At 36.3% G+C, this 26931-nt stretch overlaps 1 protein-coding gene across 1 annotated transcript in view; it reads left to right on the top strand.

Moving 5' to 3' along the window:
• The first annotated feature begins 2063 nt into the window (after positions 1-2063).
• LOC133525735 (uncharacterized) overlaps positions 2064-26931 on the top strand; it is a 39015-nt gene continuing 14147 nt past the window's right edge. The window contains exon 1 of the mRNA XM_061862097.1: positions 2064-2617. Coding sequence (XP_061718081.1) covers positions 2492-2617 — 126 coding nt within the window. The 5' untranslated portion in view covers positions 2064-2491. The remainder of the gene's footprint in view (positions 2618-26931) is intronic.

Raw genomic sequence — 26931 nt, 5'->3', positions numbered from 1 at the left:
TTACGTGAGATTAAATGGTTGCACGTTTTTCGATATTTACTTGAAGTGAGTATAGGGACTGCGTCTTGTTTGCATTTGCAATCGATTACATTTTGCGATCGGACGTAATACTTGAGTTACCTGCCTACTACACAATGTCATTGCATTCATCAGTAAATTTATTACATTTATAAGTAATGAAATTAAATTATATTTATATGGATATTTGTAGGTTACCGTTTATTTACATATTACTTCAATGTTACTTTATTGAATGCAAACGCCTTGTTTTATTACAAGTACCTAGTCTGTTTTTTTAACTATGAACAGGTACTACTCATTGGATATAGTATGGAACGCTCATTTATTTCTTGCATAGTAAAAAGCATAATAGTAGCTTTATAGTAAAAAAAAATGGACTACAATTTAATCTAAAACCCACAATAGGTAAAATAAATCAATAACAATTACCATGGATACTGAAATATACTTAATGGTGCCATTGTATGCCCAACAAAATAAACTACTTAGCTAATTAGGAAAGCAAATACTATTCACGGTAAAAAAATTATGTCATCTAAGTTTTTCAATACGTGCTTGAAATGACAAGGTTCTACGGAAAGCATGAGTAAAAACCACATTTCCTTATTCCAAGTTTAGTAATGTAATTTTCATGAAAGCTGCAATAGTATATTCGAAGGGTATCGTAATTGTGCTTTCCGTAGACCAGGTTTCGTCTCGACAAAGTCTAGGAAGACTGGAAGATTAAAGACAGCGGCATGAATAGGACCAGCCTAAAGAAAGAAAACGAAAAATGCCTTTACGTTGGAAGGCTTGTGCGCTGTCACGTACACTGTGTTCTTATTTAATCTTTTTGCAAAGGTTTTGTCAACGTCCATTTGCCTTTTTCAGAATAGCTGAATATTGCTCTGGAGGTTTGTTTTGCAGGATTTATACAGTCTGTTAAGGATAGACATCAGATATACGCTTTACACCTTTAATTATTTTACTATATTGCGAAAAGATGTTCCTGTGAATCAAATAAAAAACTACAGAAAAGTACAGTAGCGGCAAACGTATTGAACAGACTTTCGTAATTCTTGGACAATCGTTTCATTTACCTCAGATTTTCTCCGCGGTCAGACAAAAAGGCCATACATAGACCATATATAGACCATATGGTAGACTTGTTATTAAATATTATTTCAGAAATAATTAATAACAGCTCTACCAATCCGAAGCCCATGACAATATATATTATGACATGTACTCGTAATTGTGGGATGTAAAAATGTGAACTATTTACACTTTTACTCATTTCATTTTTTTATAGATAATCTAAAACGCGTCACCCTGAATAAAATAATTTTTGTTTTGTTTTCTCACCGTTTGTTATCGCGGCATAAATTAATTCGTCATTAGAGCCAGACCAACATAAGCGCAATTACCTGCCGTCATTACTGGAAAATAATGACGCCTATTCCTTACTGAATTCTATGACGACGAATCAGAAATGACGTCCAATTAAGTAGTTTGTAAATGTGGCACGGTGACCCTTAATGAGGATATAATTATGGTAAAGAAACGTTGCACCCTAAATCAAATCTTGAGATAAAAAATATAAATTAGGAATAAAGCGCTGTTTAATAACATATTCATAAAACCATATGAAAATAGTGTGGATGATGCGGCAGCCATTAATATTATTAATATGGCTTCATGACGCGAGAACCATAAAGTTGAACAAACGAGAGAGGCGGGATATTTTTTACCGCCTGAGCTCCCATAAAAACGCAGGCCCTGAATTAGCTCGACTCTTTGTCACCCCTTTTTAACAACCCTTAAATTTCTACGACCTACCACTGTCTTTGTCTAACAATAACCACTACATTCCCATCCGTTAAACTGCATCAACGAAAAACAACGTAAAACCGCCCGAGATGAAACGAGATAGAATAAAATATATGCACTAGTAGAGACGACAGAGAGAGCGCCATACGTAGTAGTAGCCACGGACGTATACTTTGTCCTCAGCGGGAGAGAGACGGCCGAGAACCCTCATGAGCGACCGAGAGAGAAACAGAAATTAACCAACAGAGGGGAGAGGAACCGAGCTTCTTCAGGCGGGGTGGTTAGTCCGCATTCGACCGCGCGCGCGGTAGCGTTGGCTCATGGAAACTGCTCTTCGGAGGACGATTCGAGTTGTGAAAACATTTTTCTTGTGCGCTTTTACGTTTAATACCGTGATTTATCAAGAATTGATATGGAACTACGTGATTTAAACTTGGACCGTGAATTGTGACGACATTGGAAATTTGTTTACCGAAAAGTTAAAAGGAACATGTTTTTGTGTCAAGAAAAACTGTTGAAATTTTTTGCAGTTGGCAACTGAAGAATTTTGTTAGACTGTATTATTATGACCAGCAATTTTTCACTTGGATTTATGTGCGCGTTATGATAAGGAAGAAGCTTTGACCATAACTCTTATTGTGAGTCAAGGATACCAAAGATAATGAGTGCCAAAATGTTTTTGTATAGTTTTACTTTGTTTTCGGCCATATGGATTGGAGTGTTAGCTGAAGAGGAGGTGTCCTCGCCGTTGCGGGTAGCGCAGTGCAGAGCGACATGCTTGCAGAAGGTAAGACATAAAATTTCTCACTTTTCCTACACCTAAATCCTGAAGCAAATTGAATTTTATGAATCAGAAGAATCCGCAGCCGCAGAAGGAGCCGCAGAGGACCTTATTAGAAGGCGGATGGTTTATGTAAAAGAACCCACATGGCCCAATTAGAATAGTCCCGGATCCCTGCTTTGTCCATTTGTCCCTCAATCAATCGCAGTGAAGGCCATCCGTTATCCGTTAGACCCACGATAATCCGGTGTTCAAGCTGATTAGCCACTTGCCTACTAGGATCGTTACAGATCATAGATCAAAGAACAACCGATCCGGTTAAATGAGGCGTCGGAAACCGTCAAAAGGTTTTTCTCTTCTACGTAGTACCTTAATTTAGGTTGTTTTTGGTACCCTTTTTTGTATTAAACTTTAAAGATTATAATTTGGTTGAATACATTCTGATTTCCGATGTAAAAAAAAATCGTTTTTATAATGATTGTAGCTTAATATAAGAACTTAAAATAGAGCTTATTTTTATCGCTTTGAAGTTAGTAGGTAAATTTAAGTCATTTCAAATCCTAGCCACTTTACCTCTGATTAATCACTTTCCGACATCTTAATTAATTACTTATCGTAATACTTACCTACTTATTTAGACAATGAAGTGTGGGTACGCACTTCTTTAAGAAAGTCAAAATAAACCCAAATTGTCATCAGGCAAAACTACATATGTAAGTAAGTAGCAGTATATCCCCATCCAAAAAAAAAAATATATATATATTAGGTACCTGTATTAAAAGTAAGTAAGAGCATGGTAGTGTGTAGGTAATTAATTAAGAAGATATCGTAATTGGATTCGTCAACGGAAAGCTTTTACATTAACGTAAAAAATCTAGCTACCTACCTACTTAAAAATATTATTTAGATACAAAAAAAGAAGTTGTTTGTAAACCGCGAACCGAAAAAACCGAAGCGCTTCCAGTTTTGAAATAAATATATTGATTAATATAATATCATATTAATCAATATATTAAGCATTATTTATCAATAGATTTAACTTACACGGGAGACTGGCAGTGCATCTAGCTGGCATTTATATACCTATGATGTAAGAGCTCTGGGACCAACACAAAATCTTTTGTATCTGCAAAAAAATATTGAAAATCAGGTTTTTAACATTTTAATATGCCTCATTTTATACTCAACAATTGAAACAATGTTGAAATAGAAACTAAAGCATAATCAAATACTAACCTAGTCATAAATCACGGCAGAGTTATTATAATTTATCTCACCTTTCGTACCAAAATATTGAAACTGTCGGTGTAGGGGAACCTAATTTATTATGCTGTTGAAAAGTCGACGGCAGTTTGTAGAAAAATTGTTGTTTTGAATATTTTTACTCATGGCATCATTTACCACGTGACAAAAATCGATCAAAAACATCACAACAGGTATTTGTCTGACTAGTCAAATGAGTTTATATTTCGAACTGTCATAACGATTAGCCACTATGGAATATGGAGGGTATGGAGGGTAGAGGTAAGGAGAACAATCTATGTGTATGAAAAGTGTCCATCAAAGAACCTTAAATAGGTGGCGCCACAATACATCGCGAACAAATTTTAGACTTTGATCAAAAAAAAATCACAGACAGCGCACAACACTGTCAATAACGTCTAAGTTCATGACATGTCTTCGTGCTACCATAGCGCCATCGCCATCGAAGAGATTTCGAACTATTTTTTACAGTTGCCAGCTTGATACTTTTGCAACAGTTCTCCCATAAGAGTTTGTTCTCTTTACGTACTATGGAACTTATATGAAATGATGTCACGGTCAAGTCTTTACACATAGTTCTACCCGATTTATTAAACAGAAATTGTTTTAAAAAATAACTGCTGGCTACGTTTTTCGAATAATTTTCTGGTGCTTTAGTTCGTGCATGGTATGAGATTATTTTAAATACAGTCAATATCCCTATTACATTAGCTTGAATGTTTATCTTCTCTCTAAAACGATAAGTACGATTTATATCGACCAATATTTACTGATACAATTTATCTAAACTGGTTGCGTTATTTATTTGAAGCATTCCGAACAGGTTGCTTGGTTATCGGTATTGGGTCCGGGCCACAATAAATGTACTTTGTATCTATCTTTCGAATTGTAATAAACTTATTTGTTTCAGCCTTAGCTCCGAGATTGCTCAATAAATTATGCTTCGAATTATTAAGTTCCGTTTTTAATTTTTAATTAATATTTGGATTGAGCTGATATAGCTTCTCTGTTTTATACAATAATTAAAGTAACTTGTATTAATTTTGAATTTGATGTTATAATTTTAATGAATCAATATATGGGCTTCGATGGCGATATTGATTTATATGTGTTTATAATTCTTGTATATCTAAATATATCCAGCATCAAATAAAAAAAGCCCAAATTCAATTGCAAATGCCAGGTAGGTAGATGATAAAAAAAATAACATGATATGGGTCCTGCCAATCTCATGTGGATCAAAATCGACATATGTTGATAAATCCGAGCATTTGAGCATGATCACGCTTCGTCCAAATTTTTTGCCTTCCTTCTTTTTTGTTATTATTCTACCTGCAAAGGACTAAGGTTGTGCACAAAGAGCAGCCATTTTAACTTTTTTTCCATTTTGTTTGCAAAGGGATGTGCGTGACGTTTCCAAGGGCGGAAGGATAGGCAAAGGATTTTATTGTTCACAAAATTAGAGTAGCCGTATAATCAGGAAGTGGGTTAGTCTTAAAAAATATAATTGCCCCTAATGGCGCAAACTTTATACCTGATAGAACCTTTTGTAGGTTAAATAGTGCCTTTATAGGTGGAAAATGTTGCAAATGTTATGGGAGGATTGTATATCTAATAAACTGATATCAAAAATTAACGGCTTTACATGAATAAAGAGCTGGCATTAATACAAATATTTATAATTTCAATTTCAATTTCAATTTCAATTATTTATTTAATTCGAATCCACAATAGATCCATAATTGTTAGTATTTACAACAAATCTTAAAATTAATTAAGGTTAGTGATATACAAAATAATAATAATAAATTTAATAATATATCTACACGTACAAAAAAATAAATATAACTAGGCAATCTAGATGCACCACTTCTCAGCATCTGTGGCTGCCACATGCAGTCCATTCCAGTGCATGAGCAGTGGTGGTCTCACCGAGTACCTGTCACAAATATCCAGCAACTCTTGGAGTGCACTCATGGATGGGCTCAACAACACCATATCATCAGCATAACTGATGTTATTTATGGATTTGCCATCCACGGAGCATCCGACATAGGCATTGTTGAGCTCATCCATAAGCTGGTTCACATATAGGTTAAACAACCTAGGAGAGGACAGACCGCCCTGCCTTACTCCACATTCCAGACGGTATTCATCCGAGTGAACGCCCGCCCACCTGACCGAGTTAATCTGGTTCCCGTACCAAAACTTCAGGATCTCAATCAAGTCCTCGGGGACACTGGTCTCATTGGTCAGCTTTTGCCAAAGTATATCATACGAAACCAGATCGAAGGCTTTCGATAAGTCCAAGAAGCAGGCGCTCACTGGTGTATCCCTACTAGTATAGTACTGGACAGTGCTTTTCAGACACATAATAGCCGACTCTGTGGAAAGTCCGGGCCTAACCCCAAACTGTGCGTCATTCAGTTTAATATGTTTAGCTAAGTGTCTGTCAAACAATCTGTCCAGCACTTTTGCCACAACGGTTGCCAATGATATTGGTCTATAATTTTTCACATCCGACACATCAACTTAAAAGTCTATTTTTAAATTAAATACCTGATAAATCTCTTAGAAACTTACTACTTATGTGTATTCGAATGAGGTGTCGGAACTATTGTATGTTTTGAGACTTATTGAAACTACGGAGTCTTTGTATATATTTGTCTATGAGTTTTCTATGCTCTTCACATTTTTTTGGGTTAGTAACTTTTTTCTAGAAAGCTTGCTCCTAGCTGCCAACGCGGGCTTTAGAAACACGATATGAATTTTAAAGAGCATGTATTAAACGTTTGTGTCCATGTCTAGAAGGTTTTGTTATGAACATACATGACTTGTATAAAATATTTAAACACCATTCAAAAACATGTCAACACATTCTTGCTTGTCCCTTTCACCTGCTTCTTTCGGAATACATAATTGTTTTATTTACATACATTAGTAATTTCGGTTGTTGAACTGAAAGTAATAGCATTTTTAAACCTTGCCCCAATAGCAGTACCTACTTACGTCAACAGAATAATAAAAAAAAACTACAAAATACCCGTTTCACCTTGAGACCCTTAATAATGCAAAAAAGAAACCATAAAGAACCAGCCGGGCGATTGCGAAATAAAATCTCGATTAGAAATTTAGGAACCCTCAGACCTTCCCTTATGGTCCCTTTTGAAGTGGCCACTCCCGGAGTGAGCATTATTATTTTATCGGTGTTCAGCCATGCACAAGAGGTAGAATAAAAATGTTGTTCGACGGAAAATCGAAAAAAAGTGAAGGTTTCGGATGCACGTCCTCGGGCCACGCTGCGGTTAGAAAAAATAAACGAGAAAGTCAACGCCGAAATGACCTGCGTTTTTGTTGAAGATTTGTTTTTGTTACGTTTGAGTTCATTTGGAAGTAGCTATGTCTGTTGCTTACTGAATTAACTTAAATTGCCTTCGCTTTTTGTATTTAAAAGCATTGGTTTATTTCTTTCGAAGCCATAATTTTTATGCTTAAGTATTTGAAAGTGCTGGAGTCAAAATCTCATTATGATTCGAATATTGGTTTAAAAATGATGTTGTGTTATTATTCCGCATTGGAGCATTCCGTGAAATTGTCCACCATTGTCCCGTCCAAACGCGAATTTTCTGAAGATTTGCAGGTACAAGAGTTTCCTTTTCTTTGACTAATGGTCAAAATTATTCATAGAAAAAGAATCGTCTGCTTTAAACGCCGAAAAAATGTCGCAACACAGGAAATAAAATGCGTCCGTACGGGACAGCCTGAGGAATGCTCGATTAAGCTGTTCTTGGCTTTGCAGTTGGTTGAAGTCGACTCGCGGATTCCCTGAAGGCGATAATTTATGAAAAAGGTCAGGCGAATCGGACTAAGTGTCGCGAGGTGGCATTACATCTACAAAACTCACGAGAAGGGTGTCTTGCCTTATCCGGCAAGGCAGTCGTAATAGAGCCGTAGACGAGAGCAGACGATTAATGATTCATGACCCCTCGTAGCGCAGTGTCATCAATATTATTCTGTTTGTATCCCGCACGTTTGGCCCACCCTCGCCCGCGCCCTGTTCATACATAAATAAGCACGACACGTCGTCTTCTCTGATTACATCGCACCGATGTAGTGAGAAATAGTGTAGTCAGATGCTGAGCCCGTCTTTTGTTCAATATATTCCCTAGACGCTGAATGAATAGTTAACACTGTATGCTCAACGTGCAAGTTTACGGTTTCGGGTTTCACTTAAAAGATTGGAGATAAGTCGATGAATTTATTTGTTTGGTGTCAATAAGCTGATGTTACAATCTTTGTTGGTGTTGGGAATTTATTTGTTAACGCCGATATGTATCGGAATTTCTGTGAAGAAATATGTACATCGGATTATAAATGTGCCAAGAAAAGTGGTTAAAGTCACTCATAAGAAACACTTGCAATATTTAATACCAAATGGTTAATAACTTTTAGAACGATTGAAAGCTAATTATATGACCAAATATAACTTGGACAATAGTGCGTAGATAAAGTGACAACTCATTTTATATAAGTATGTTAATGAACATATATTTTTATTAGTTGCTGCTGAGACATCGTATATTTAGTACAGTGTCAAATGACAGTAAAAGAAACACATCATTACTGGAAATTACATGAAGTTCCGTTACTCCCAAAAATGACGTAGAGCTCCTTGTCACGCAATACGGCGATAAAGCCGGTTTCCAAGGTAAATTAAGTAGAAAGCAGAATGGATCATTGTCAAATACAGTAAGTATAGGTTTCGTACGACTACTGAGAAAATGAATATGAGATAAAAATGTAAAATTAATATAAATACCTAATTAAGGCAAATAAAATTATATTTGTAACAATTTCATTCTTTATTAGTGGTAACTTTAATTCCGAAATCGAACAGAGAAAAAAATTATAAAGCACGCAAAGTTTTCTGAATGAAACAGATAAAATATTAATGACATGCTTTAAAATATATTTAAAATGCACAAAACAACACGCTTTTACAATCCCGCCTTATTAATGCGAGTCGTTCCGAGTGTGTGTTTTTCCTCACAGATCCCATCTAGCGACATTAAAGCTCGCGGAAGACTTGTTCTACTGATAAATGATGTGCCCGCTACTACACCGCTTCGCTTTTAATCCTCCACCACCATTGTGTCGACGTCCAATTTTTGACATCAACGGTTTCCTACCACCGCCCACACGGTTTAGTAAATAAGAAATTAATGGCCTATCTGTATCTCGGTTTGAAATCAATTGCTTACCTACCTATTTAATGATTTGTCGTGTCGATATCTTTGTTAGTAGTATCTACATATTGAGCACAATTTACTTTACAATCACCAGTCGAGAACTTGAATAAAAAGGAGCGAGATTAACTGCCATAATTGCAATCAAGATGAGAAGGTTTCCACTCGTAAACAAGTAATGTCATAAACAAGTATCAGTTAGATAAACACGATCAAGCCGGTTATACTGAACATTAAAAATTATGAAACAGTTTATCAGTTTTAATAGATTTGTGAGCGCGAGCGGCCGTTTTGATTACATATTTAATGTTTCAGTAAACTATTTAACATCGTTCCAAAGTTGATTGGGATTCGATTAAAAGCAGCTGCTCTCTGAAGGCATACACTAAGCCCTGCAGCCACCGATGAAATGGAGATAGTTTTAATGCTCGTAAATTTCGTTTAGAGACTCCGCCGTCCGATCGACTAATCGCTTTCGTCGGGATATTTGCCTAAGTTTGAAACTAAATTTTGTGCTCGATTTGGTAATATCGCAATTCATACGTACATTAATGGTGTTATAACATTGAGGGTGTCGTTATTACAAGGGGCCAAGAAGATCCTTTACTGACATGTAGTATACCCTCCTACCAAAGTTAAGGACGGATAAACGGCGATATGGGTGACTCCTTATGTGACCCATAGAGCATTCAATGGAGAGCCGTATAACTTCAAGATAAGTGTAGAGGTATCAGTTTATAATACTTTAGTAGCCATACCATAGTTGACACTTGACGTTTACGTTAGCGAGTACGTAAATTCGATCGCAGTCCATCTCGCTCGCACTGATAGATTGGTACAATATCGCCGTCACTAGTCGCCGACGTAAATGTCATATGCTAACTTGTGGTAGCCATGTAGTTTTACAGTTTTAACTGAACCTATATTACAATTCATGAGCTGCTATTAGGTGGTCAAACGTACATGTAGCATACAGTAAGTATTTGAAGGAATGGGTGATCAATAAAACAATGTATAACTGTTTATAGATTGTTTTATCGATCACCCATTCCTATATTCCGTAATAACTGGACGATATTATATTCAAATCAAGATCAAATTGTTGTTCTAAGCTCAGGCCTATGATTACTTCATGCCTCAGTGAATTTGTTATTTTAAACAAAGCATAGTAGGATGTCCACGATGGGTGGAGCCTAGTCTTAGCTATGCGTACACGCAATCCAAAGCTACACCAAAGGGGGAGTGGTGTGACAAAAAGAGGGGGGCCCACTCTAAAACTAATTAAAATGTTACTAGAATGAGCGTCTATATAGAACGCCGTAAAATTGCTCACAAATCTTAACTATCCAGGAATTCTTTTTATAGGAATAGGTGTCAAAATTTATTGTCTCCAAATTCGTTCCGTCTGCAGCCCCAAATCTCTTTATCTGCGCATTAATCTTTTAAACCATAAAAACGAATCTTTGAATCTTAACAAATATTTTGTACGAAATTGATGGAGGAACCGTCCCTTATCTAAGGCTTGAATCTAAGACGATCAAAATTCCTAGAGGTGTCGATACAACGTATGAGTATGCCATCGTTGTTAAAGCGTTATTTATAATTTGTTTTTATACGACTTATGATTTTACGGTAACGTCATTTGATCACTTGTTTATCATTTAAGTAGGTAAATATCCAAATATGCATGTAAATGTTGAGTTATTATATTATATTTTAACTTAAAAAGGCTCGGGTTTACCTACAATAGTATTCTGTTCTGTTGTTCTGAATCTTATTTACCATTTGTTCGTTGCTAAGGGGGTATAAGTGCATGTTCCTGAAAAAAAAATTAGTTTCAAAATAGCTGGACCACTTTTAAATCACTACTGTACTGCCACTTAAAGTGTGAAGCGATCATGGGACTCGCGTGGGCCGTGACACAGTTGGCATTCTTTTAACAAAAAAACAACTGGCACCCCGTTGTTTAAGAGGAAAAAAATAATGAAATATGTTTCTTAACCTTTTTTTCGACATACGAGAAAAACGTTGAGAATTTTAAAGTGTCGTATTTAAATGAACAACCCACAGCGAAGTCACATTAAGATTCGATTGTGGCCCTTTCTAACAGTTTGATAGGTGAGTTAGTCGCATTTATAATGCATATGTTTTATTACATCAGCTTATTCATCGACGATGAAACAATCTTGTTTTTTATGGTCCCCTATTGTTTAATTACTGCTAGTATAGGCACCTCAGGATCCAAACAAGCTTCTCCGTAATATCAAGTATCAAGTTTCAAATTGGTTCCTTAAAATCGTAGGGCACCAATTTTAGAAGCCAATTCATCTGAATAAACACGAACGTGTACACTGCTTGGACGAAAAATGCATTAACTACATAGATAACTGAACAACACTTACGGCGTTACTTCAGAAGATAGAAAGCAGACAAAAATACCGATTGGGGTAGATTTGTCTCGCGGAGTCGCCTGTCATGGCCAATAACACAGATCAATGTTGCGTGCAGTTGGCTACGCCACTCGAAACACACTTATTTTGGAATCTAGCAACACAGTCCTATAAATAAGTTGAGAATTGGATTGTTTAAAGTAAGATTAATTGATTATATTATACGGGCTCTTGCTTGGTTTACGCTTAAGATGCAGTAGGTTCAGAGAACGGAGGGTTTAAAAAGTCGTAGCGCTTATTTGGATCACTGCTGCCATAAATTCAACTAGCAATCTTGAGGCCTTTCTCGTGGGATTGTATCGATTCGGATTCAAAGTTTTTGACTTTCGCTCGATAGAAAAAAATCACGAACATGAGGGAACGTATCGATTAATTTTTATTTTATTTAAACGTACAAAATTTTAAATTAAAAAACATGATATCCTCGCTCCCGGGAACGCATTTTCATCTCGCTCACGCTTACACTCAGTGAGAGTAAGAGAAGAACACAAACTTATTGTGCCTTAAGGTTTTTGTTGTAGTTCTGACATTTTGTTTTAAATGTATGGGTAATGCGAATCATGCGACGATCAACAAAAATATTACCTCATTGACTTTCATTGCATAAATTGGATATTTCAACTTATTCGTAAAAAACTTATTTGTAAAATACCAGTCGTTGGTAAAAATTAAACATCATAAAATTAACTGATTATAACTAGATAGAACTAGATAACTCTATCTCAGGGTACCTATTTAATATGGGAGCTGTGTTTTTTTACACATTGTAAACCATTCATTTCATAGACATAATACACACAAACACGCAGGCAGTTTTAATATAACAAAATATTTTAACGATCTGTGCCTATGTGTAAACTCTAAAATAAAAGAGAAATATATTTTTGTGTCTTGGACACGCCATTTAAGTCACAATCGTAAATTTTATTGAAATGTCCCAGCAACGATCGCCGCACGAGATGCCTTGTCTTCGGGACGAATTTATGCGTAATTCGTAAACAAATTGACGTCTTTGAGATTTTCTTTGAACGGGACGCCGACTTGATAATTTGACATGTCTCTTGATACTTTTAAAAACCTAAAGTCCATTAACTATTACTTTACACGATTCAATAAATGGACTTTCATGCGCTGTGGAAAATTTTAGCGAATATTACTTGCACTTTTAAAAACGGCAATGCATCGTCGGCGCGCGGACGTATGGCTTCGTAAGTCGTAAAATCATATCACGTTACACAATAGCTACTATTGTCTTTTTATTTCATTTCATTGTTTCTTATGCTTCATTTCTTTGCATTACCACTTCGATGTCTGCTTTCAATTCCCGGGTTTAGAAAACCACAATAACGCATTCGCACCTATTCGTAAATGGTTTTGTTCGACAACATTTTAATTAAGCTTGACTAACCACGAACTCAAACAAAAGGTTCGAAACAATCTCAGAAATTGTAAGTGTATCGGTCTGAGCGGAAAGCGTTTCAAAGCCATCGAAATTGTAAATTTTATCAAGAGAGCGCCAAGAAATCTCAAGTCGAGTTTACGGAATGGAGCAATAAACTTTTTAATTTGTGGCTAAGTCAATCAATAAGAACAGGAGGAGTGTCGTAAACATGGCCGAAGCTCGCGGCGCCCGCGGCGCTCGCCATCCACGCGGTCTCTGACAAGGCTTCCTGCTGTTCAGACTTGCCATATCTAAACTGCAGCCTATATTAGTACTTTTACGTGACGCTCGCCAAGCGTTTATTTATTCCCAATCAACTCCTAAACATCCTCCTTTTTACTCGTGAATCGTGTTAATCCGACATATTTATTTGACGACATGAAAGCGCACTTAAATTAGGCGCCGAACCCGGTTTGCTAGCATACCTGCCGATACAGATACGTTTCTGCTGCGTGTTAATTAAAGGGCCGTGATCAAACTTTATGGTAGGTAGCAGTCACAACAATACTACGTATGAGTGTTTAACAGTCGCGTTTCCTAAGTTGCTCGAGAGCGCTTAAGGTTTATCTGATGTCGTGAGTATCGCGAGGCTATCGGGTCGCGTCAGACATCCGTTGTCCCGTTGCTACTTATCTGCTCACTAAATAAAAAGCTTCCAACGATCGTTGCGGCCTTTGCCTCGTCCCTGCTCATTCTTCCTCTGACCGAAAACTCGTTTATCGCACGTGACGTGACAATTCTTTTATTCCTGACACTTTGTTTCCACATAAATTACTTCGCTCTTCGGCTACCGAGGATCGCTTCGGCCGGCGTCACCGTACTTGTGAGGTTCCCTTTATTCAGCTTCGTTTTGCATTCCGCCAGCTGTGTTTGCTCATTGTCTCTCAGCTTAAATTAAAAAAGGATTTTATTTTTATTTGCGAATCCTCTTCACCCACGACTTATGTGACGTTAAGTTTGGAATGAAGTATTCTTATTGTTACCCCATGCGGTCTTTACGCAACGTTGCATAAATTATTTAAAAGCTTTTTTTTAATTAAAAGGATGGGTCTTTTTGCGTAGGCGGTCGGTTGGTGTTTCATTGTATGTTTATCGCACGATTTATTAAATAATTGCCAGCTTCGATTAAAAGATTGGTAGCGCCATTACATTGTTACCAAGTTAAGAATCTTTATACCTAGTCAGTCCCGCCAGTGAGTATAAAATTCCACGTATCACGATCACGCAGCAGTGAAGTACCTCACGATTTATGAACCTACTTGGACTACTAATGAGCAATACAATCGTAGTTATTAAAAATCAATAACCATGTTTATTGAAAAATAACGGTTATTACATAGTTAGGCACATACCGATTAATATATGAATAAATCGGTTTGAACGAAAGTTTCGGAGATTAGAGTTTGGAATTCATTTGAGATAAAAAGCCCGTTAACACACATAACGAGGGAACCGTCGCTAAAGTAGCAAGTAACAAGTGCCTAATCTCTGGCGGTCACATCATTGTGTGATGTCGCATGAAAATTAGGTCCTTTAGTGGCGCCTTCGTAATAAAGCCAGTGGAGGCTCTATAGCATCCCGTAATAATAAGTGAAACGGCGATAACATTGAAATAATGCTCTGTTGTTTAGCAGTACGTAGTACTGTTGTCTTCAATTGTTTTACTCAATTGCTTGGGGTATGTAAATAAAGCAATTTTGTTGAACAATTAAAACAAAAGATCTTGATTTACGAATCGTACAAATTTAATAAATATTATCGATATAAAGAGTTACATATATATTGTTAGATAAAGACATTATTTTACTTAAAAAACCCCTAGGTTAGTTGGATTACTTAAAACGTCAATCAGTACTAACACACTCAACAGAAAGAAAGCTTCTACATAAAAAAAAATACGCTTAAGTTCTGAATCTTACATCAAATGCGTGTATTGAAATTATCAACATTCGATTTGTAAACTTAATCATTTGACGCCTAACTTAGCTGTACGTGTTGTGAATAGCTCTGAATGTCTCCCGCCCTGAGATAACGGTAACTGGTGCATTGACCCTCCATCATCGCTATAAATGAACAGTAATAGCTATTTAACATGTATAATAATTATAATAAGGAATGTTTTCGTACCCAAAGCATGTCCGCATCGACTTCCTAAGTAGCAAACGTTGCAAACATAGGTGCTTATTATGCACGCATGTGAAGATTATACTTAATAGTAATAAGCTAATATATAGAATGATACCTGATAATTTATGAGATGCTACATTCTGTAAGTGGATTATTGCGGCGAATGAATAGAATCAAACCAGTTCCCAACAAGTCATTACTTTACCAGGTGTGAGTTTCTAAAGAATTCGAAGCTGAACTTATTACTGTTTAGTAGCAAAGCATCTGCAGATCTCATTATTCCGACAAAAAGTACCACATCCGCAATTTGGAGATGTAACCGGAAAATTATTACCATCACTACAAAATTCTCCTACAGAAGGAAGGAAGACTTCTATGATAATCGTACTTTATTGCGACCGCACGCTACGAATGAATGGCTGTCAATTCTTTTATACGTAACTGACATAAATTTGTCGTGAATAACCATCTTTATAATGGACCGTCTTTGTAGTTCCGTCTAGAGAAGCATTTCGCAAACATTCCGTGAACGTTCGAGGCATTCTTTTTATACCGAACGGAAATCGCCGAAATTGAAATTGGCCGAGCTCATAACAATGTCGCCCGAACCCACAAATAAAATCTACCGCCTTCCTATTCAGCGCTCGCGTTCTAGGATCATTTCAATAAAAGTTATTGTATTGAAAACTGACAATGGGCGCAGGAAGTGATGTGAGTCCGTGTATTGAAGCAAGTGGACTGTTTATAATTTGTGCATTGTTGGTGCGGGTGGCGCGCTCGGCAGCCATTGTCAGGCGCGCGCCCGATATCCTTCTAATTGGCTTTTTACACGACGAACAAAATTGAAACGCGGCTAAACGATTATGGTGACGGCTGAAATGTTTGCTCGCAGTTTATAACTAGTGACACTGATACCCCGGATTAATTAAACGTGTTCCACGGCTTTTTACTATTTGGATCGTGTCGCCAGCTTGCTTTTATGTACGTTACATCGTGTATACAATTTGTATTACTTACGTTGTTTATGTGGAAAGTTTGCGCGTATCTTATGTGCTTTTTCATTAAACCTAATGAGTTTGCTAGAGAACTGATCAGATGATTTCAAATATTACTTGTGTTTCCTTTAGTCGAAAAGAGACTTCAGATCATTTGATTGGATATAGGTATGTAGTTACAATAAGTATTGTAATTCTTTTTGATGCTGAATAAAAAGATACTTCAGTTCACATAGGTAATATTTTCAAAGAGGTCGGAGTGACCATCATATTTGTTTCTGTTACTAATTGTATTACTTATTATGTTCCTACTTTCACATTTCATTATGGCCCTTTAAGAGTCCAATTTTCCTTCCACTGCAAAGTAGCTGAACATTCCAGAGAGTTCTCGCAATAAATGTTGAATATTTTTTGTATATGTAAAGTAAAGTAAGTTTTATAGTACGTAAACACCTATCTGTATAAGCGCTCAGATATTACATTACCGTACTTGCTCACAAAACAATCTTCCAAGCCAAAGTTACTCGTATTTATTATGTAAATAAAAATAAAATTCATTTATTGCAGATCAATGATCCATAGGATGTTAGTAACAATTTAGACTTAATAACCAAGCTAGCAGGAGTAAAAAATATTCAAAAATATATACAAGAAGTCTCAACCTATTTGGCCTTTCCAATGGCCACTTCGACCCAATATTTAGTCACAGGGCAATCAAGACTCTCTGACAATACTCTGAGGAGGCCGTTGCTGCTGCCACGCACTCGCCTGAATAGTGATCCCACACGCTTGCGTCCGATTGCGAAAAAGTCTTCCGTTCACACTTCTGCAAACATGCTGTGTAATCTCTGCAAATTGTCTTAGATTATATGTGAAACAGATGGTTACAGATGGAACCTGATATAATTGTCTATTTGAGTCAACTCGATCCATAAAATGTAAAATATAGCAATAACCTTTAGCTTCAAAGTAGGTTAACAATAACTCATTACCGCTACTTAACTCAAAGCTTTCACCTCAATTTATCTTAAGCTTACTCCCTCAAAATACCTCACTAATCTTAAGTGCTAAGTCAAAACATCCTCCTGCTACTTAAAGCGCTTCTTTCATCTCCGTCTTCGGATTACAATGGATACCGCAAGAATGCGTGATAAGTAATCGTATTATGTCTGTTAGTAATTAATTCTCGGAAATATACTAACCGTGATAGACGTTATCTTTAAACCAATCTGTATCAGATAACGAAATCGATACGACACAGCGTATGTTGCTCAGAGGGATCACTCGTTGTAAGTAGCGATTAGCTGGATCTTGAGTCACGACTTTCTTGATAAGAGAATAATGTCAGTGCGCTGGTTCCGGTGATGCTATTTTCCGTTTATTTGTGACCGCGGCCGGTAAAACCGCCCACTTTTTCGCTTGCCATAAGGACGAGATTTGCTTGTATCTTTATACGAATAACCTGACAAGCCATCCTTATGGCAAGTAACAAAGTGGGACGAACTGCCAGCCGCGATCACATTAAAATTTAGTGTACACCTATCGTCTACTAAAGATCTTTAGATTTACTTCATAAAATACCTATACTTTATGATCTTAGTACATACTATCGTTTATTTGTTACTTAGTATTGGCACATTTGTATTTGGCTGTCTGTTAATTTTTATTTTTGGTTCCTTGTTTTTTAACCGTGGTAATAGTACGGGGGGGGGGGGGGGGGAACATTTTACCACTTTGAAAGTGTCTCTCGCGCAAAGTTTAGAAAAAAATGATATTAGAATAGGGATTGCAAACCGGATTGGTTTTCAATCCGGCCGGATTTTGGCCGTAGTCCGGCCGGATCCGGCCGGACCGGATCCGGTTTGGTATAGGGATATAAAAGTTAATTAAATGACATATTTTTCTAGTTTTTTGCGTAATACGTATTCCTAAATCTATAATTTGAAGTTAATAAATAACTTCTTAACAATAAAATAGAACTTGGTAGTAAAAAGTGTCACAATGTCAATATCACTTTAGAAACAAAAAAAATTAATCGGTAATTTATTATATTTAACCATTCAAAAGTGCTCAAATTTTCGTTTACAATTATAAATTTGCTTAGTTTCCAAAGCCTGATGATGGGATGTGGGGTGGGAATTGGAGCTCCTTAAAAGGACAAGTTTTCGTAACTGTTCTTTGATTTAATTCTTTGTTCGGAAAGAGAAGAGTCGTGGAATGTATTGGGCCCCATACATTCCACGACTCTTCTCTTTCCTCACAAACTCTAACGTTGACATCCATTCTAGCATAGAGAAATAAGAAGTACATAGATTGCTCACTTCATACATCAGTTTTGGTACCAAAACGCTTATTATTTTCGTAGTCGACATCTAGCATCGAGTAGCGGAACTCTCAGTACTGCTACTCGACAATAGATATCGTGGCAAACAAAAAGTCTAATGCTCAACGATTTTCCGCTAATATTATAACCAGAGTAACCAGAACTTTTTTTTCAACTCCTACGCTTACTATTATTTATTACTTTTAACGGAGATATTTTACTTTTAACCAATTATGATATTAAACGCGCTCTAGTATTATCTTGCTCTAATTTATTTGTCCGAAAAAGTAGTAGACTGTATGACTTAAAAAAAATTGTACTTATTTTAATATATGAAAAAGTATATTGGTCAAATTATAAGGAACAACACACGACACGACGATCTCATGCGAAAAATAATAGAATGTAGGATTGAAAATCATCGCGGAAAGGGAAAGTTACATAGATCAAATAAAGAATTGGCTAGACGTAGAGTAGCATGTACCAGGAGATGAAGGAAATTGCATAAGATTGGATGAAATTGTAAAGACAAAAGATTCTCTCTTAAATTTGAATAGAAAAGAATCTATATTTTATCATATATATACATATATCGGAGAAAACTAAAGATTATCAATATTATCATATATTCTTCATTCACACATATTGATGAGCCCAACTGTAGTCGGTTAATCTCCTATCACAACATTATGACACGACATGAACCTTCTCTTTAGCATAAATTACAAATGCCTTCCATGGCTTCTCCATCCTTTCATTTTTCCTTCTATTACAGTATTTATGTAATCGTCATATCGTGCCACCAACATGCAAGAAGAAGAAATCCTCTTCTGTTCCCAGTCATCGTCATAATAAATATATTTTTATCTTACTAAATTTAAACTTTTTCATTCGTTTTTTTGTTCTATTCAACTTCATACCTCGTATCCGTTGCCTTTTCCTCGTCTGAAACGCACAGCGCGTGCTGTATTTAGGCGTTTTTTTAATATACCGGATCCGGTCCGGATCCGGTGATTTTTACCGGATCCGGTAGTGCCTGAAAAGTGCCGGATCCGGCCGGATTACCGGATCCGCCGAACCGGATTGCAATCCCTATATTAGAAACATCTATATCATTTTTAAAGACCTATCCATAAATACCCCACACGTATGAGTTTGATTAAAAACGTTTTTTTGAGTTTCAGTTCTAAGTATGGGGAACCCCCAAAATTTAATGTTTTTTTTTTGTGTAAAAATCTTAATGCGGTTCATAGAACACATCTAGTTACCAAGTTTGAACAGTATAGCTCTTATAGTTTCAAAAAAAAGTGGCTGTGACATAATCGGACAGACAGACGGACATGACGAATCTATAAGGGTTCCGTTTTTTGCAATTTGGTTACGGAATCCTAAAAAATATGTAAAAAGATGCTTTTAGATTTTTTTTTATTTCACGTCTAGAAAACTACTTACAAAATAGGTTTGCCAGAAACAATATTTTTATTTAAACTTTATTACACGACATAAAGTTGTTTAAATAGCAGACTTAATGATTTAAGGCATTCTCTACCAGTAAATCATTGGGTCAAACATAAACGTGTAGTAGTTAGTGCAGGATTGTAGACATCGAGATAAAGTATGGAACACAAATCAAATTATTGTAAACAATAACTTATATTTGTAGACTTACACATATAAAAATAATAACTTAATAACAATATAACCTACATACAATCTATAAAAATATATTATATGTGCCATTTTCAACCAAAAGGGTATTATTGCCTATTGTCAATAAGGCGCTATTTACACAGGTATAGATTCAATTTGAAATCAACCTATAGGCAGGCATCCATACGCTACGGTCAGGCGGGCCGTATGCTTGTTTGTCACCGACGTGGTATAAAAAAACCGAGTGTTGCCTTTTGATTGAAAGCGTCACAAATATGTATATAGTTAATGTACCCAAGTGTAAATTAATATGCAGATCGTTATTCCTTAAGCGCGTTGAAGAGGTGCTTACGTAACTCGCTTATTTATACCACATCAAATATAATATTAATTCTGAAGCCGAATTAAGCACAGCACGGTTATATTTATTATTTTTGCTCACTAATTTAATGTTGTAATTGATTGTTGTGCTTTATCTCATGTAAGTAAATAATTGTTATTCTTTTGAGAAATAAAAATCTTTAAACGGAATCCCCTGTCGCACTCAAATTCTCATCTGACTTGATTTTTAATAGATTAATAAATATATAATTACCCTCCTTTTCATCGCGTTGTTGAGTAACTAAAAGTAACGCCTTTTATACTCGTAACGAAATATTCTAAACATTTAGTCACGTTCAAGATCCAATTTTTAAAACTCGCATAGGAAAGTAAATAGCTTAAATAACTTCTATCATAAACTACCAAGTAATGACGTCATACTGACTCGTCCATTTGTCAAGCTGGGCTGCCTTATCTATAAGAAAGCTGGCTTAGACCCCGTATCGCGTCTCACAATAACTTGCTCGATACGGCTGCCGGGGCTACAGAAGCGCTGTACGGATTTATTCGGAGTATCGGGTATTTAGGTAGGTGATGTAATATGGAGGTTGGATTTACGGTGTTATTAATTCGGAAATTAAGGGTTTGTAACTATGTATGTTAATACATTGATAACAAGTTTGCTCAGGCGAATCTATCCTAAATAAAGTTGCAAAAAGATACCTTATACTAACACCAAGCTCGTAAATTGGCTGCTAACCGACAGTAAAAAGCGGCCAAGTGCGAGTCGGACTCGCGCATGAAGGGTTCCGTACCATTTATGACGTATTAAAAAAATCTACTTACTAGATCTTGTTCAACATTTTACCACTTAGGACACACATTTTACCACTTTGGAAGTGTCTCTCGCGCAAACTATTCAGTTTAGAAAAAAATGATATTAGAAACCTCAATATAATTTTTTAAGACCTATCCATAGATACCCCCCCACTTTTTGATGTTTGATGAAACAAGATTTTTTGAGTTTCAGTTCTAAGTATGGGGAACCCCCAAAATTTATTGTTTTTTTTTCTATTTTCGTGTGAACATCTTAATGCGGTTCATAGAATGCATCCACTTACTAAGTTTGAACAGTATAGCTCTTATAGTTTCGGAAAAAAGTGGCTGTGACATAATCGGACAGACAGACGGACATGACGAATCTATAAGGGTTCCGTTTTTTGCCATTTGGCTACGGAACCCTAAAAAACCCCATCCACATTGTTTTATAAAGTTTATCCTTTGTGTTTCCTAAAATAACTACAACCTCCATTGTTTATTTTATCGTCTAACAATAACAACTGTCAAAATATGCAAAAGTATGTAATGAAGCTTTATCTAAATAAGTACAACACAAAGTACTGTATAAATCCGTTCTAAGTCGATTCTTATTAACGACAACCGTATAAGATATTTAGCGCTTGTATTTAGTAACTGTTAGCGCCAAACTTAACACTTCACGTTCACACATTTTCGACCCACTTTCCAACTGTTTCGGAAGCCACAGCGCGGATTAGAACAAGTACTTAGCGGGAGTGCTATCTTGCCTCGGTTTTGTTTTGGCCGAAATAAACTTGCCTAAAAGACGGACGAGGTTTCTCAGTTACTTTTTAGTCGCAATATTTTATAGTTTTTATCTTTTTGCATAAGATACAGTACACACACATGAGTATAATTTGTGTATGTGGATTTTAGATCTTACCAGGGGCCGAATTTCTTGTGGCATTTTTGAATTGTCCTCTTCTTCTTTGTCGTTGTACTCTTTGCAGAGCGTCGTGGTCAACTGCTGAAATCAGGCGCAGATATTGCTTGCCGTACGATTTGCCTTCTCATTTATCGACTACCGATATTGTACATATATCGATACAAAGTAGAACACAGCATATTAAAGAAGATTCAAATTAGAGGTAAACAACAGGCGGTCTTATCGCTAAAGAGCGATTTCTTCCAGAAAAAAGTTGTGTAGTTGAAAATGTGATAGGTATAGAGGTATATGTAATAAAAAAATGAAAACTGTATAATGTGTAAACTGTGTAATAGTTAATAATTTCACATTTAATTCAGTTTAGTGTTTTTTTTCAATTGCATGTTCAAAGTTTGTTTTCTTGCTAACAAGTATTAGATTAGTTTCTTTAAAAAAACAGATACCTATATATCTCGTACGAATTCCATATTATCTTATTAAATTGTGTTCTTAAATTGTATCGATATATGTATAAGTCGATAAATGAGAAGTCCCTATGACAATTTCAAAAATGCCACGAGAATCCCGGCCTCTGATTTTTCCATTTAGTACAATGTAGAACTTATTCGTGCTTATCGATTATATAATTACTTGTCTGTCACGAAATTAAATTTTACATAAAATAAAAGTTCGTATTTCTTTAAAGCTTTCAATTGACTATCAACTATGTATATGTAGTTCATAAATTAACGCGCTTTGTAAGCAAGACCGTTCATTAAATGTAATGTACCGCAGGACATAGTTTACTAGATACTTAGCTAACTAGGGTCGTACGATCTTCACTTGATCCTTACGACGTCATTATAATCCGTTCGCCATTCTTTGCAGATTTTATTATTCTTTGCCTTTTAGAAACACACAACACACAACCCTATCAAACCATGGATGGAGGCTAGACATATGCATATCCTAATCTTGTCTTTTGTTATATTTATCTGTAATAGTATTTTGTCTGATCAGAAAAATAAATTTATGTCTGAAACTCTAAAAGAACTTAATTTCCGTTGTTCCTTTAAACCGGCACCACAAAAATTCGTTTATACCTATATTCATTACTCAAGCAATTTATTTGAAAAATGCCCTCTATAACCTTTTTGTGGTACTGTATCGTTCGGATCTTTTAATTAGAAAGCATACAAATAAGAGGCTATTTCGTTTACAAACGGGCGGGCACGTTAGCGACAAAGCGTCAGGTAGCGGCATCCGTCGGCCTCCGCCAAGTAAATTGGATATCAATCCGAGCGTGACGATTTTATCTCACAAAAAATACGTAACCCTTTCTCTGATCGCTTTACGTAACTAATTCTGGGCACACAATAAACCCGACTTTTTGCCTCTGAGATATTTTTATGTAACAGATTTTGTTGATTTATTATGCATCAAGTTAATCTGCGTGCTTTAATTTTAGCCGGGTTCTTTAAATGAAAGCATTGTTTTAGAGACATTGTGAATACATGTAAAATATTACTTTATTATTCATCAATTTTTTCTTTAGAATTATTTATACAAAGCTATTCTATTCTGTCCCAATGTTTAGCGCAAGTATTAATAACAAATGTTTATACATGACAGCCAGTGAATGACTTCAAAATTTCGCCGAATAGTTTCTGCGCTCCATCGCTACACTCGCAATTGCAGTAGACTGCGGCACGTTTGGTTTATCAGTTAGCCGGTGGGTTACCTTTCCTAGTGATTAGCACCTCCATAAAGACAGCTACAAAGCGAGGTGGACCGGAGATTTATCGCGACACGGGCAACGCCGGGTGAACCATCACCGTAAATATCCGCCTTACGCTTCCACTTCCTCTGAACTTCGCTCTATTGATTTATAGCTCTGGGTTTTAAAAGCTAACTTTTTATAAGGCAACTCGGCCCAGTTGTTTCCAACTGTCTGCAGCATCTGGCTCCTTTAGCAGTTTTTAGTTGCTGTTTCGGGAACTTTGCCGTTTTAAACTTCGCCTCTGAAATGAGTTCAAGTGACACTCGCAAATGTCCATAACTTGGATTGACAATAGCATTATATCTTACTTTGCTTTTGCCTCGGAGATCGGCGTAATAAATTTCATTTAAATAGATTGAAGAACAAACACTGCGACAGGAGACAGATGAATGGTAGGATAATGCGCGGTATTATAGTTAAGCGTAGCCAGTGCTATTGATATAGTAGAAAGTCGCTATTCTGTTTGAGCACCCATAAATCCTTATTAATCCTCATTTGGAAGTCGATTCAATGAGCAATATTAAAAGACAAGACTACCCGGAGCTATAATTCTTCAGGGCACTTTCCAGCTTGCTAGTTAATAGTATAAATCAAATACTCTTGTACTTGTCATCGGTGCCGCAATAATCAAAGCTGGTTGCTAGATAAACCGGGTTATTTGAACGGTGCGATCGTCGGGAGGGTTTCGCGTTATGTACGCTCCTACTCGAACCTGCCGTTTGTGCGGTTGGCTGAAGGCAGGCAGTTGCATTACGGTTACTTGTGCTATCTTCAACGTCAGTTTATTTAGCTTAACACTAACTTAATTGGCTATAAATTAGACGCATGCAAGTTAGCTAGTTACTGGTTTGCGATATCCAATTGCGCTTTCTCGTCTTGTTAGATCTAGTTATCGTGCTTGGCGTGAATTTTGCACTCAGTATTTCTTGTATGAATACATTGTGATACGCATTTATCATATTATCAATAGGGCATAAGGTCAATACGGGTAAGTGTAGCTGCGGTATAAATGTGGTAGGCCTTCCCATTTGGGCTGTTTATACATTGATTAGTGTTTAGTGCGAGTTCAGACATTTGCCACGAAACGCAAGTACCAAGTAGGCATCGGTGTGAAGGTCAGGGTGCGTATACAATTTGCCAATCGTTAACGCTCCGTAGCGAACGAAACGCAACTGTCACGATCGCACTAATATGGAAGAGTGATAGAAAGAGATGACTATTACGCTATACTACGGAGCGTTAACAATTGGCATGTTGGCTAAGCACCCAGTTACACTTGTTGCGCAGCTACACTTACACGTATTGATCTTACCTATTTCAAAGTTTGTAGTAGGTAAGCTGTTAAAATATTACCTAATGTGTCACAGCTCTATTAAAGTTTTTTTAAGCTGCCCGTTTTCTGCATCTGCAACTGTAATAATCACTCCCACATCATAGGTATTGTAGGGGAAGACAAGTGATTGCACAGATATGTCTCCCCTCCGGTCCCGCGGAGCACCAAAGCAGGTGGAGTCACAATTAGCGGCAAGCTTAAAGTACGCACTATGTACGCCCACTTTTACAACGATGGGGCTGCTAGTTTGTTAAGGCGAGGCTACTACTTTTTTTTCTGTGTCAGACTGAACGTGTAGTGTAGTTACAAGGTAAAAGTAACATTTTAACCATAAAACGTTTCAACAACAGCGACATAACATATATTTATGTGCGGTAACATAATTAATATTCATTATCGTGACATGTTAATTTGACCATATACATTTCTCTATCATACATGATAATAATATTTATTGAACTCTCTATGTCTTTTCCTGCAGAAATTTAGAAAACATATAAGATTTAAAGCGAATCCATTTTACAATGGTATTTTAATTTTTCTATTTAAATCAACTTTCAAAATGAGCATAAGCCATTTATTTATAAAAACAATCAATTTAACACTAGCGTCCAAGTCGTTAATCTTAAGTAATTCCATCCATTACAAACCTCATTCGAAAAAACTAAAAAAAGTTTATTGACACAGTTTAATATTTGTTATCGTCGTTAAACCCTTTTTTATTTCCAATTTTATTGCGATCTCTCAAACTAAAAGTAATTTATGCCAACAACTGTTATCCCAGATGCTTTTACATTGCTACAAATCTATTAACAGAATTTGGAAATCCCTTGACGTGTTATCTTTGCGTTAACCCTTCAACAACCTTGATAAAAAAAAAAACACTTAACGCGTGTGTAGCATGCAGATTGCATCTTAATCCACTAGGGAATTTCTAAGTGAGGCATTTACATTTTGTATCAACCCGCCTTAACGGGCATAGTGCGACTACACGCTAGGAGGGATTACCTCACTTTATGCTGCGTTGCTCTCCTGTTTACCCTCGGGGCAGGAGAGTCCTTTATGGTATTTGTGTCCCGCTCGTGTAATTCTTTCAGCCTGTTTGTCTTGGATTAAACGCATGTCTTTGCTTTTAACGCTACTGTTTGCCCGCCCGCCTATATAAATATTCTTAAGAGAATGAGGCTATTTACTTTCACGGTTATGAACCCTTTAATTGCTCTTCTTATTTTATACTTTTTGAAATACGACTTTGATAAATTCCTTTAGCCGAGCCGCGGTCGTAAAGTAAATCGTAAAAAATCCAGCTTTGGATTACTTTTACAAAAATAAAACTGCGGGTTCTTGTTTCATAAAGTTACTATACGCACGCGTAGTTTAATGAAGAGATTGTATAACTGACAACTTGAGTAGTGTTTTTAACTGAGTTATTTAGCTCGGGAGATCAACCTTTAACAGCCTTGTTAATAATATGACAACCACTCACTTACAAGTAGGGACATTTATATGTCTCTTAATTTGCTGTTAAACATGTATCTTTATAAAATGTACTTTCTGTAATCAGTTCTCTTTTAGACCAAATATAAAAACCTGCTTTATGTTCGCTACCTAATTGAAACATAATTCGTTAATGGAAAATTGAACTTAATTACGTTTTGTAGTTTAATT

This window comes from Cydia pomonella, chromosome 15 (assembly GCF_033807575.1).
Source record: "Cydia pomonella isolate Wapato2018A chromosome 15, ilCydPomo1, whole genome shotgun sequence".
Lineage (NCBI taxonomy): Eukaryota > Metazoa > Arthropoda > Insecta > Lepidoptera > Tortricidae > Cydia > Cydia pomonella.
This window is presented reverse-complemented; position numbering and strand designations above follow the sequence as displayed.